Source organism: Brassica oleracea, chromosome C1, assembly GCF_000695525.1.
Source record: "Brassica oleracea var. oleracea cultivar TO1000 chromosome C1, BOL, whole genome shotgun sequence".
NCBI lineage: Eukaryota > Viridiplantae > Streptophyta > Magnoliopsida > Brassicales > Brassicaceae > Brassica > Brassica oleracea.
In genome coordinates this window covers 9120492-9134714 of record NC_027748.1, presented here as the reverse complement: position 1 = coordinate 9134714, position 14223 = coordinate 9120492, and the positions used below count along the sequence as shown (strand labels likewise).

At 33.6% G+C, this 14223-nt stretch overlaps 2 protein-coding genes across 10 annotated transcripts in view; both read right to left on the bottom strand.

Annotated features, from left to right (window-relative positions):
• The window catches only part of LOC106327516 (beta-glucosidase 47), a 9463-nt gene extending 7247 nt beyond the window's left edge, over positions 1 to 2216 (bottom strand). The window contains 1 exon segment of the mRNA XM_013765679.1: positions 1943 to 2216. Within this exon segment, the coding sequence (XP_013621133.1) occupies positions 1943 to 2131 (189 nt within the window). The 5' untranslated portion in view covers positions 2132 to 2216.
• Positions 2217 to 4600: 2384 nt separating this feature from the next.
• On the bottom strand, positions 4601 to 9894 carry LOC106329447 (homeobox-leucine zipper protein MERISTEM L1-like). Of its 9 annotated transcripts, none has more exons than XM_013768499.1 (11): positions 9552 to 9894; positions 7891 to 8188; positions 7686 to 7803; positions 6829 to 7470; positions 6630 to 6731; positions 6326 to 6526; positions 6092 to 6260; positions 5680 to 5951; positions 5505 to 5600; positions 5028 to 5437; positions 4601 to 4931 (listed from the first exon to the last, which is right to left on the bottom strand). In XM_013768499.1, the coding sequence occupies exons 2-10, from the start codon at positions 8124 to 8126 to the stop codon at positions 5042 to 5044; spliced, it is 2232 nt and encodes a 743-aa protein (XP_013623953.1). In that variant the 5' UTR covers positions 8127 to 8188; positions 9552 to 9894; the 3' UTR covers positions 4601 to 4931; positions 5028 to 5041. The 9 variants fall into 9 exon arrangements, with proteins under 9 accessions (XP_013623953.1, XP_013623995.1, XP_013623666.1 ...); XM_013768541.1 differs by having other exon boundaries at positions 4602 to 4931; positions 6092 to 6254; positions 9552 to 9893; XM_013768212.1 differs by having other exon boundaries at positions 4603 to 4931; positions 6080 to 6260; positions 7891 to 8255; positions 9552 to 9892.
• Positions 9895 to 14223: the final 4329 nt, after the last annotated feature.

The following is a 14223-nucleotide window of genomic DNA, read 5'->3' as shown; positions in this document are numbered from 1 at the left end:
GACACCATATGATGTTAAACCAGTCGGCTATAAGTGGGTCTTTGTGAGAAAAAGAAAAGAACACGGTGAGGTCGTTAGATATAAAGCACGGCTTGTTGCACAAAGATTCTCACAGAGGCCAGGAATAGATTATGAGGAGACATACTCCCCTGTAGTGGATGCTACTACTTTTAGATTCCTGATAAGTCTGGCTATAAGAGAGAAATTAGACTTGCGGTTAATGGATGTTGTAACTGCATACTTATATGGGCCACTAGATAACGAAATCTATATGAAAGTACCAGAGGGTATAGAGTTTGAAAAACAAATCGAGTACTCGAGAACAACACTGTATAAAGTTGAATAAGTCACTTTATGGATTGAAACAATCAGGTCAAATGTGGTACAATAGGCTAAGTGAGTACCTAGAGAGAGAAGGATACAAGAATGATCCGATCAGCCCTTGTATCTTTATAAGGAAATTCGGCCAGGGCTTTGTGATTATAGCAGTGTATGTTGATGATTTAAATATCCTAGGAACCTCTGGAGAGATTTCCCAGACAGTTGAATATCTTAAGAAAGAATTCGAGTTGAAAGATCTAGAAAAAACGAAATTCTGTTTGGGATTACAGCTTGAGTACATAAGAGATGAAATCTTTGTGCATGAAATGGCATATACAGAAAAGGTACTCAAGAGATTTAATATGGCCGAGTCTCACCCGTTGTCGAGCCCCATGGTTGTGAGGTGCCTCGGCCTGGACACTGACCCGTTCCGTCCTAAGATGGACGACGAAGATGTCCTAGGTCCCGAAGTGCCATATCTTAGTGCCATAGGAGCTTTGATGTATCTGGCTAGTCATACACGACCAAACATATGTTTTGCCGTGAACCTATTGTCTAGGTTTACCTCATGTCCGACCCAAAGGCACTGGAATGGGATTAAACATATTCTTCGTTACCTGCAAGGAACGAAGACTTGGGTCAATTTTATACTAACCAAAACAAAGAAGGTTTAGTTGGTTTTGCTGATGCAGGTTATCTTTCGGATCCACACAATGCTCGATCACAGACAGGCAATGTGTTTACACATGGTGGAACGGCCATATCATGGCATTCCATGAAACAGACGATCGCGGCCACATCTTCAAACCATTCGGAGGTCTTGGCAATACATGAGGCCAGCCGCGAGTGTGTTTGGTTGAGGTCCATGACCCAGCAGGTTCGAGATGATTGTGGGATGTCCGAAGGCAAGGACGCACCAACAGTGATGTACAAGGACAATGCAGCATGCATTGCTCAGCACAAGGATGGCTACATCAAAGGAGACAGGACAAACACATCTTACCAAAGTTCTTCTTCACGCACGAGCTACAGAAAGCCGGCGAGGTCCAAGTAGTCCAAGTGCGTTCCAGTGACAACTCAGCTGATCTATTTACCAAGTCACTTCCTACCTGGACGTTCAGGAAGCTCACACATTAGACTGGGATGCGTAGACTGAAAGACCTCTAGTGATGTTCAGAACAGGGGGAGTAATACGTTTTGTACTCTTTTTCCTTCACCATGGTTTTGTCCTACTGGGTTTTCCTGGTAGGGTTTTAATGAGGCAACATCCAAAGCGTATTACAAACTCTGTATGGTTATGACATCCAAGGGGGAGTGTTATAAATCATATTGTGGATGTCCATAACCGGCTCAATGCTAGAGAGAGAGAGAGTCATCCGCTAGTCTAGAGGAGAGAGAGTCGGCTACCTTTTTTCTTTTCCTTATTGGTTTATGATTTGTACTATTTCCATATTTGTATTTCCTTTCTTTAGTCTTTCCATTATTCTATGACGATGTAATTCCCTATATATAAAAGGCTCATTATGTTTATGATAATAAGAAACATACAGACTCTATTCTCATAAGTATTATTAATAACTGAGCATTGAAGTAAAAACAAAAAGAAGCTAGGTTTAAGAACCTGGTAAGCAGAAGAAGCAGTGCCAAAGAGGAAGTCATTTCCGAAATTGAAATTTTCTTCTTGGCTAACCTCTCTCAGTGAGATATGATCATCATACCATGTTGATGATGATGAGGCCAACGTTATGATGGTGAAGCAGAGGAACGAGAATGGTAAGAGAGAAAGGCACATTGATGGTTTGGTCTCCATTGAAACTATATTTTTTTTTCGTGGGGGTTCACTTGCTGTTGATGTTATTTATAGAGTAGAGGATATATAGAGAAAGAAAACTAGTGGCTTGTTCCATTTCTGTTTGATAATGATATTTCACCAATTCAGAGCTACTTGATTTGAAAATTTTAAAAATCTGACGGATGAAAACTGGCAATAGTATACAGAATCTGGATGGACCAGCCAAATATATATGTTTGTTTTTTGGTTTGGGAATGATTGATCTATTAATTTAAGTCATGGGTCACTTCTAAAGAAAATGACTTGAGATTTCCAGGACTGACGACAATATTTTTAAATTACTAGTGGCAGCAAAGCACGTATGTATATCACATATTACTGGGACATATCAATGTAGCATTATCGTCTTCAACAAACGACAGCCCAACTTATAAATTTATTGTGAATTTTGAAATTCCTTGAAAAAAAATCAAAATATAATATACAAGAATTTGTGATTATTAAAGATCCTAATAATGCTAGGTTTGGAACAAAAACATAAAGCATAGTGTTTATAAAGTATTTCTGAAAATACTAACTAACTAGCTTAAGATCCGCGTCATGTACGGGATAAAATTATATGTAATTTACATTCACGTATTATATATTCTTTTACATATTATAAGATAATAAATATATATTGAATAATTAAAAAAATTCAGCAAAACTATTACGTATATAACTAAATTGGTGCGAACACATAAATAAATTTTATTAATCCAAACAAACATTGTTTCTATTTTATATGGTATATAATTAATGATATTAACATAGACATATAGTACATTTTTAATAATGATATATGTTAAATAATATTTTATTCTCTTTTTTTTTTGATCATTTGTATTTTTTAATAACAAAAACTTTAATTCACTGATAACAAATTGTTTTTGTGGAATTTTTAATAGTTTTAGTAATTTATAATTTTTGAAAAAAAACAATGCAAAGTTTAAAATCTAAATATTAAGTTGTGAATATTTTTTCAAATCTTATATAAAAAAATCAAAGCAAATTTTGAAAATAAAATGTTTATGTATTTTATATGGTATATAATTTATTTTATTAATATATATATATATATATATTAATATTTATTATATAGTTTTGTAATAATTTGTATCTTGTCATAACAGAAATTTTAAACCATGGATCACAAAAATTTCAATGTGAAAATTTCAACAGCTTTAGTCATTTATAGTCATTTTTAAAATACAAAATGTAATATATACGAAAAAATTAATTTTTTATTATATAGTTAATGAGTTTATTTAATTTATTTTAATGAGTTAAAATTTTAAAAGAAATGATAGAGGATAAACTAATTTTATCAAATCTTTATTATTCAAAATCATTAATTGTTATATATACTTTAGCCATATTAGGCAATTCCGTAATTTTTATTTAAGGAAACTATGAAGAACATTAATAGGAAAAATTTATGGTTAGTTTAATAAAAATCTTATTATATGTTTAGATGGACCAACATATTTTTCTAAAGATTATAAGAATGATTTTGGTGATGATACGTGGCTACAAAAAAATATTGTAATGATTTTCCTTTAATATATAGGGGATAAAATACAGTTTCATAAACAATCTTATAATATCAGTACTACAAGGCAACAACTACTTTTGAGGAAAAGATTGAAGCCTGCTTACAATGCTCAACTTCAGTGAGATTATCCCATCTACAGGATTTACACTGGTGGATTTTATGGCGTCTATGGAAGAGTAGAAATCTAATGATCTTTCAACAAAAAGGGTATCATTGGCAGAATGTGATCAAGTATGCAAAATTTGATGCAAATGAATGGAAGGAAGTTGAGATGATGCAAGAGGAGTTACCGCGGCACAATATATCTAATCGAGTGCAAAGGAAACACAGATGGAAACTACCAGATGCAGGTTGGATGAAATGTAATGTGGATGGATCTTTTATAAATGAAGAAGCACCGAATACTGGAGGATGGGTCTTGCGAGATGAACATGGATGCTATAGAGGAGCGGTTCAAGTAGAAGGGAAGAGAGTGAGCACTGCTTTAGAAAGGGAACTACAGGCAATCCTTATGTCGTTGCAATACTGTTGGAGCAAAGGATATAGACGTGTCATTATTGAAGGAGATAGTCAAAAAGCCATACAACTTCTCAACTATCAATGTAAACACTTTGGTCTATACAATTGGATAAGAGATATCAAGTGGTGGGAAAGAAGATTTGAAGGAGTTAGGTATCAATGGATTGAAAGAGAAGCAAATAAAGTAGCAGATAAGTTGGCAAACTCATTTGTTCAAAAAAAAAAAAAAAAAAAAAAAAAAAAAAAGTTGGCAACTCATCAACACCTCAATGGCGCTACTTACCGATTTCATTATTATGTTCCATGTTTTATAACTAATCTTCTTCATGAAGATTATGTAAACTCATCATTTCATTAATGAAAATCAGACGTTATAAAAAAAAATATCAGTACTACAAGAGTGGCTTAATAATATAAAGAGTAGCAAAACACTAACATCTAAGATTTCAGTAGTAGCATATTGTTCCATGGGGCTAAGTGGAAGAAATGGTAAAAGGAACAGAGGTCTGTAAGCTTCTTCCCTGTGCATTCGCTCTCGCTAGTGAATGATAAAATAATAACAGAGAAAACGCAAAACATTAAACCGCCGGAACCACAACAAACCGTTTCCTTCTTTCTTCTTGACTTCCTTTGGAGGATCTCACAAGACTATTAAAACATGAAGCAATATTGCCATGAAAAAACTCATAAACCTCCCTTTTACTTCTGCATATACACATGCCAAAACATAAATTAATCTTGTGTAATAGATCAAGAATACAAGATTATCCAAATAATAAACTTGCAGAGAAAACTGTTTACTTGAAAAACTCCGATCAAGCTCCGTCGCATGCCAGCGCACCTTTGATCCTCTCGGCGGTGCATTTGATCAGACTATTGACTGTAGTCACTGACCCTAGAGAGAGTTTAGCGGTTGGAACAGAGTCAACAATTATCTGAAACGCCACGGTTAGTAGCGAACCGGAATTAACCACTTCAAGATTATTTCCTCCTCCTTCAGCTCCGGCACTAGCGTCTCCTCCTTCTCCACCATCAGGCAATATAGCAAACCCGGATGGTAACAAAGCCACGTAATCTGGATCCCCACCGCTCAGGACAACGTCCATAGCTGCTACATCGACTGGTGCGTATATCACATACGATCCTGACACGTCCGTACAACTTTCTTGTAATATCAACATGTTGCCCTGTCCTGAGTTCGTGCCCTGTTTCTTTTTTTAAAACAAAACGAAAATCAAGACGTTTGTTCAAACACAACAAAGCACTAACGTTTCTTACATTGACTCGTAGCAAGGAGACACAGTTCCCAGGATCACGACCATTTGCTATATGAGCCATTTCTTGAACCAAGCCTCCGTTTGAAAGTATGTCCCACTACAGAACCAAACACAATCATTAAGATCTTTCCATCAAGAAGACAAGAACGTAAAGAAAAAGGTTTTGTTTTCTTTACTTCGCTTCTAGAGTTTTCGTCTTTGAGAAAATCAAACACTCGTTTAGGTGCCACTGGGATCCAAAACGATGTAGCCGCGCTCAAGACGATACCCGGAGGTCTCCCTGGATCATCCATGCTCTTCCGGGTCATGACTCGAACATCGTCGGATCCTGTGGTGGCTAATGTCGTCCATGCGTGTGCAGTCGACGCGCCTACTCCGCTACAGAAGCTCCTCGCCATCCTCTCTGCTAGTTTCAACATGCTCTTCCTCCCCTCAGGACTCGTTATCACTATACATAATTACCACAAAAAGGGACCTAATCAGTAAATACTATTTTCTCTATTTTTACCCCGAAATTTAAATTTTGATTAGAATGGCCCTAAACTGATTTGATGTGTACGTATAATAATAATGTACCGGAAAGATCACCGGTTGGAATGTTGCTGGCCATGGAGCTAGCTAGCCGCTCGCATTGCCGGTCAAGTGTAGCCACCCAACGTTTCGCACCAAAAGCTAAACCGGTATTAACCAATGGTTTATACATGGTGTGAACTGATCTATCATCCACCTCCATATGCTCTACCCATGTCACCTTCAACAAATGCCAATAAAAAAAAACACCTCATACTTTTGATAAATATTTAACCATTTTTAAAAATTTACCTTAGAGTAGCCATTTTGCAATTCTTGAATCAGACAACCAGAGGGTCTTCTTCTACTTCTAGTGATCGGACTCGGTCGTAGGTTGTCTAAAGAGACATCAACAACCGCCCAAGTATTGTCTCCATGCTGCTTACAGTACCTCAAAAAGTAGTTCTCACGTGTCGGGACAAGCGGTGAAGGGACTTGGAACTCAGCTGTCATCTTCACATATCAGAAAAATATCAAATACACGAGAAGTTAATGATTAAAACATGTTTCTGAGTAATAGCTTGTTAAGCAAGTAACTAAATGGATGTTCTCATACCACTTGTAGTGCCCCATTGTAGTTCCCTGCGATTCCAGTTGATAGAACTTCTAGCGTCAACGCTCTCGATACAATCCCACAAAACACACTAAACCATTGATTCTATACCCAAAAAAAAAGGAACAAAAGTGTCAACTAAAACGTGAAGCTATGTTGAAGTTTGAGAGGATAAAAGAGTTAATGGGAACAAGATTGATACCACGTCCATTAATATCTCAACGAGATTGATATGATTCATGATAACGACTGTAGACTCTCTTGAAGCTTCTGATCTAAAACCAATAGGCTTCGGTCCAATACATCTAGGGAACATTCTAAAATACTCTTCTTCATTGAGAATCTCACCCAAATTATCATTTAAAACCCATAAGAGATCACTAGTTTGAGCCATTGTCACAAGCTCTTCCATGGCTGCAACGGCTAACTCAACAATTATAGGCTTATCAGCCTCGCAAGGGATAGAAACCGACCTCATAATGTCGCTTGTCCCATGCATTTCTCCTACGAAACTTGTCTGGTGATTAGTGCCAAAGTTAACAGCTTCAAGATCAAGCGAGCGCGAGGGAATGTAGTGTGAAGAAGTGAGCTGAGTGGAATGAGACGACAATGGTTTCCCTACGTATTTAGCAGCCATGGAGGAGATTCTATCGATTTCTTCACGTAGACGTGCGTTTTCAATCCTTAGATGCTGTTCATCGAATGACATTTCTCCTATAGCAGCAGGACCACCACAGTTTGGGCATGTTGCGTTGCTTAGTGCATCCTTGTACCTATTGTTCTCTGCTCTGAGCTTGTCGTTATCTGCTTTCAGAATCGAGTTATCGTGCCTCTCATGGTGTGCCTATAAAGATCAACTTTCTCTTCTTTAGGTTTGATATCATCGAGAGTATAAAGCAGATCAAAAAGATAATTATACCTCAACAAAAAAAAAAAATCCTTAGTTTTGCACTTACACTATGAAATTAATTAACTATACATTTGTTTAAAGAAGGCTTCAATTTAGGAAAATTAAATGAGCATAATGAGACAATAATCAAAATTAGCCAAAGTATATACCTTCATTTGGGTGCGCTTGTTTTGGAACCAAAACTTGATTTGAAGAGGTTCTAAATTTAGCTCTCGGCTCAGCTCCTTTCTTTGCTTATCGTCAGGATGAGGACACTCCTTAAAGAACCTTATACAAATCCAAACCAAACATACAAAACATAAACCTTAAATACCAAAACATCAAAAACATTTTCAAGTGGGAGATTTTACTTACGATTCAAGCTCTTGAATCTGGCGTTGCGTGTGACGGTGGTAACGCTTCTTTTTGTTGGGGCGCTGATTAGGATCTTGAAGCTCTTCTTCTAAAAGATTCTCCATGGTGACTTCAGCGCCAGACTTGGTCTCGAAATCGTCTTCCCGGCTCCCCGTAAGACCCAAGTCGGTGTCGGACTCTTTTGGGGTCATATCGAACATATGTTGATGAGCCTCGAACATGTTTGGCTGATACATGATGAGTATTGATCCCTATATCGGTTTTGGAGTTTTCTTGCGCTTTTGATTTCCTTATAATTCTACAAGATGATTATCCAAATCAGTTTCGTTGATTTATATATATTTTTCTACTCCAAGTATCTCCCACTGTCCAAAATCAAAGACTAAATGGTCATGTCTATATTTACGAGGATCAAAGTAACGAAAGATGTATCTTGTTATTATGGAAAGTAATCCTTTAGATATTATGAAACTATACATACCTTCAATGTGTATATTTATATTGTCTTTTTCACATTTCATAAGTAACCGAAAAGCAAACTATTGGCCTTATCTATTTTATTCACATCTATACGTTTAGATAAGCAAATGATATATCATCTTATCAAAAAGGGTATGGATATAAATGCACCCACTACATGGCGTAACTTTGTTGCATATAAAAAAACAATTCATCGGGAAGTTCAACTTAAAAATGGGACACGAATATTCGGATGAATATTTAAGTATAATGTTTGTTAAGATAAGAAAATTGAGAGAAATTGAAGTAAAACACTATAAGGATTACGGATATACAGTTTTAAAGAAAATTCAAGAACATACGTTATAGATACACATACACTAAACAGACAATCCTAATTTTGGATGTAATTAATCTTTGGATGTTACAATCACAAATATAATCAGATCTACAAGAAAATGCAGATCGTGGACAAAACTTATGAACAAACTGATGTCGAGTTCTTCTTTTTTTGTCAAGAAGGGATGAAGAATTTGTGATCCAGGAAACCCTAATTATCAATTAGCTTACATAAAAGACACAAACTTAGATGATTTAACTTACTGTTTTAGGGTGAGTGAATCCAAAATCGATGTTATTTGGTCGAGCAAAACTCAGTTATAAGGAAATAAAAAATTGAAACCGTACATCCAGCTCTCTTTTTATCCAATTGTTGGTTTGGATCGAAATTAATGATATTTTGTCTCTCTCTTCTTTTCGTTGTCTACATTAAAGCTAACGAGATGGAGAAATTCACAGGCTACCGAGGCAAGACAAAACGTCTTTTTAGTGGAATTTATTTCAGTTGATCTTGGTCATAGCGTAACAAAAAACGTTTTCAGTGAAAAAAAAAACTAATTGGTAAAAGGTAAATTGAGAAAAACAAAAATTAAATAATCGGGAAATAATGTGTAACATATGAGTTGACTTTAAGTCAATGGTCTTTTCTACACAACAAAGTAACCCATATGTTTTTAGACCATCACAAAAAAAAAACTGTCATTAGTTTTTCTCAAAATACAAGAAAAATGCAGATCTTGAAAATATCTAAAAACAAACCCGGTTAGTGTGAACAAAATGCAATATAGATTACATTCCTCGAAGAAAAATTCACATGGATGTATACAAGTATTAGTTATATATCTAGAGAGAGACACTCTTACCTTTGGACACACAGTGAAACCCTAGCTGCGGAGCCTGTTCTAGTTTTTAATTATATTCTTGTGGAGAAAAACAGACGGACTTGGAGATATGAGAAAATCAAAAGGGCACCTCTTTATATCCCAGCCAAGACATAACCGGTGGTTGTCAAACGGTTCTCTTAAAACCAGCAAGATGTTATGATTCAGAAAGGTAAATCATGGGAGAATTTTTGTAATTAAAGAAACAAATTGAGAATTATTTTTCAATAAACAAGTGGAGAATTTGCTGAAGAAGGAACCAAGGAGAGGAGGAAGAGGAGAAAGAGGTGACGTGAGGATGTGGCAGAAGGGAACGCAGTTATTGCGAAATGCATAGAGAGGGTACAATGCATTTATGATTATCGAAAGGTCCGTTAATGCTTTTAGCGAGAGAAAATTCTTACTCTACTTATATTTTTCTAGAGAGAGAGTTAAAGAGAGTTCAGTTCATCAATTTTCAGAAATTAACAGAAGACTTCACTGTTACGGATTCTCGTAGGGTGAGGAAAACAATAGAGGATGACGAATTATTTTTAATGATCACCATTGCAGGATTATTAACTTATTATATGTGTTCATGGTTATAGTTTTATTGTTATGTTTACTATATCAGATTTGTGCATATTGCTCATTAATTACATATATGTCCAAGAAAACATATGGACATATAACCGTTTTATATTGTTTACACACTCACTAATTAATAGTGTAAATATGTCAGTCAATAATGCATCATGAGATTCTGATTCCTTGAATTTTTTATAATTTATACATTAGCATAATGCTTGAGCTTAATTAAATTTAATCGAAATAACCTGCAGGTGTATTCATTAGTGTTAGCTTCTTTCATAGTAGTTCATTAGTGAGGTTAAGTGGTACATCAAGAACACTGTACGACTAGACTCATTCTTGGGTCTTAATTATACATTTTATCTCAAAGTAAAATTTTATGGTTGGTGCAAGTTAAATTGAATAGTTTAAAGTTTCGATATCCATATTACCATCGATTATTATAAAAACAACTAATCAATTCACGACCCACGATTATAAATAAGAAAATTAATCTTAATTTGACAAGATGCTGACAAGATTCACTTTTACAAATTCTCTCACACACATATACAAGCATAATATTTTTCATAGAACACATTTTCAAAAAGGAAAATGGAAAACTGCAAATATAATTAAATCTACGGGTGCTTGATCCGCGCACCCGCGCGGATGTTTATTTTTATTTTTTATAAATAAATATCTACTTGTATTAGTGATAATATATATTTTAAAATTTACCCACTTAAATAATTATTTAATATGACAAAACAAAATAATTTTATATTTTATATTGAGTAATTTTATTTTATCTTGTAAACCATCAACTAGATCATTAATATTTTTAGAATATGACATGCATATTCACACAAATATATTTTTTATTTTTTATGGATCAAAATTTTATGATAATGTAAAATAAAATTGCTGTATATACTAATTTTTATGGATCAAAATTTTATGATAATGTATAATAAAATTGTTGTATATACCATTTATTATGTATATATGGATCAAATTAGTATAATAATTACCATAGAATGTATATATTTAATTACAAATTGTATTTGTTTCCAAACACACATATATCTGATAAAATAGGAAAAGACAGAATAATAAAAGTTGTATTAATTATTGTTGCCATAACTTTTTATTTAGAAATTTGATTTTGGAAATTCATTAATTAAAGAGGAAAAGACAAAGAATCGTAAATGATAGGTTAATTAATATTTTTAGTGGCATGCAATTGTAAATAAGTTAAAAAACTAAGGGTTGTTTTATTTTTGTACTTCTATTATAATAGATTTTTATTTCTTATTTTATTTCTTATGGATCAAAATTTTTTTGATAATGTAAAATAAAATTGTTGTATATACTAATTTTAATGGATCAAAATTTTATGATAATGTATAGTAAAATTATTGTATATACCATTTATTATGTGTATATGGAATTATTAAAATAATTACCATAGAATGTATATATTTAATTACAAAATGTATTTATTTCCAAACACACATAAATCTAATAAAATAGGAAAAGACTGAATGATAAAATCTAGTTTTATAAATTATTGTTGCCATAACTTTTTATTTAGAAATTTGATTTTGGAAATTCATTAATTAAAGAGGAAAAAACAAAGAATCCTAAAAGATAGGTTAATTAATGTTTTTAGTGGTATGTCATTGTAAATAAGTTAAAAAACTAAGGGGTATTTTATTTTTGTATATTCACACAAATAATTTTTTTATTTTTTTATGGATCAAAATTTTATGATAATGTAAAATAAAATTACTGTATATACTAATTTTTATGGATCAAAATTTTATGATAATGTATAATAAAATTGTTGTATATACCATTTATTATGTATATATGGAATTAGTAAAATAATTACCATAGAATGTATATATTTAATTACAAAATGTATTTATTTCCAAACACACATATATCTAATAAAATAGGAAAAGACAGAATAATAAAATCTAGTTTTATTAATTATTGTTGCCATAACTTTTTATTTAGAAATTTGATTTTGGAAATTCATTAATTAAAGAGGAAAAGATAAAAAAAATCCTAAAAGATAAATTAATTAATATTTTTTTAGTGGTATGCCATTGCAAATAAGTTAAAAAATTAAGGGGTATTTTATTTTTGTACTTTTATTTTGATAGATTAGATAATAGAGCTCCCAACATCTATATATATATATATATATATATATATATATATATATATATAAAGTTGGTTTTTTCTCTTCTTCTGACAAGTGGCACGAGGTTTTTGCGACACGTGTCATCCATGTATTTTTTTTTTACATTTTAGGTCCTTATTCTTTTAGATTAGTGTAATTTGGTCAAATCCTTTCTAATTATGCAATATCTAATCATTTTCGCACTAACTATTATCGTCTGAAGTTTGATAATCTATTTTATTGTTTACTAAAATTCAATATGAATAAATAAATAAATAAACTAATAGAAATAAATTTTATATATTTAATTTATTCATAACTAAAATTAACATAATTTTTGTTATTTCACTATTTTTTACCATTTTCTATTATTTAATTTACAAATTATATATTTATTTAACTATTAAAAATATAAAATGACCAAACTAATAAAAATAAATTAGAATGTAATACATAATCTAAACATAAAACTTCCACAATCATAAAGAAAAAAGAAAAATATCATAGTAATACTTACTCAATAAAAGTTTGGAGATGAAAAAAGACCAACAAAGAAGACTAATCTATCTCATCTTACCATAGAATGTCTTGGTTAGAACAAGCAGATGTCAGAAAAAGGTAAAAAGATAAAATATGAGATAAAGCAATCCCCAGAACACAAAGGATCGCGATCAAGCACCAGAGCAAAAAACCAAAAAAGCGGGTCAGAGAAAGAATAATCATCGGAATAACAAAATCACCACAAAACAAAAAGACGCATGTCTAAAGCACAAGCACCAGTTAATAGATAAGAAGCACCTCACAAACTAAACAAGTACATATAAGGCGCCCATGACAGCGAAGAACCACAAAACTCTGAATAGAAGAAACCAAAGCTCCAAAAGAGTAGCTCCGCACACCTACACCAAGGGATGCATGAGAAGAATATAAACAAACCCGAGTGTGGGAGAATGGAAGCCAACCACACCGAGAAACCAAAGCTTAAGCTTGAGACCATAAACAACCTTTCAAGCGCACCAAGCATACACAGAGAAAAACATTATCCAAACCTAGAGTAGCAAATATGGCGAAATTGAGAGCCACTAGAGACGTGATCATATATGAAAGGTGCAACGAGATGAGAGAACAAAGAGATAAAAAGAGACAAAATGAAATCAACGAACCGTGGATCCATCCTCGAGTTATGAAAAAAGAACATAGAAGTCAGATCACCAAAAACCAGATCTTGAGAACCAAGACGAGCAGAGACTATCGATGGCAAACCAACAACAAGGAAAACAACATCAATGACAACTAAACTCTGACCCAACCCAATGAGATGTAGTTTCTAACCTTAGCCAAAATCGAAAGAAAAAAACGACAAATATTGACTGAAATAACATACAACGCCGTAAGAAACAACTACACAACATGGAACTAATATGCCTGATCTATAACAAATAACATATAATCTCAAAGAAAAAGAAGGTGAGCAAAACAAGAGCACGGAGGCACTACAAGAAAACACGCCAAATTCCGACGGAGATTCCGACGGACATCAATGTCGTCGGACGTTTGTGACGGATTACCGACCAGTTTCCGACGAAAACCAAAAATTTGAAGTCGCCGGAATTCCGTCGGCCATTTCCGACGGAATTCCGACGAAACATGGGTCGTCGGAATTTTCCGACGACTTTTCGACGACATTCCGATAAAAAATGTAACCGTTGTCGTCTTCGAAAATTCGTCGGAATATACCGACGAACTTCCGACGACATTCCGATTAACAGTACAGTCGTCGGTATTCCGTCCGACGGAATTCCGACGAACCATGTGACCGTTGCCGACAAATATATATGACCATTGTATAGCCATTTGAGATTGGAAAATACCGACGGAATCCCGACGAACTTCTTTACATCCGTCGGAATT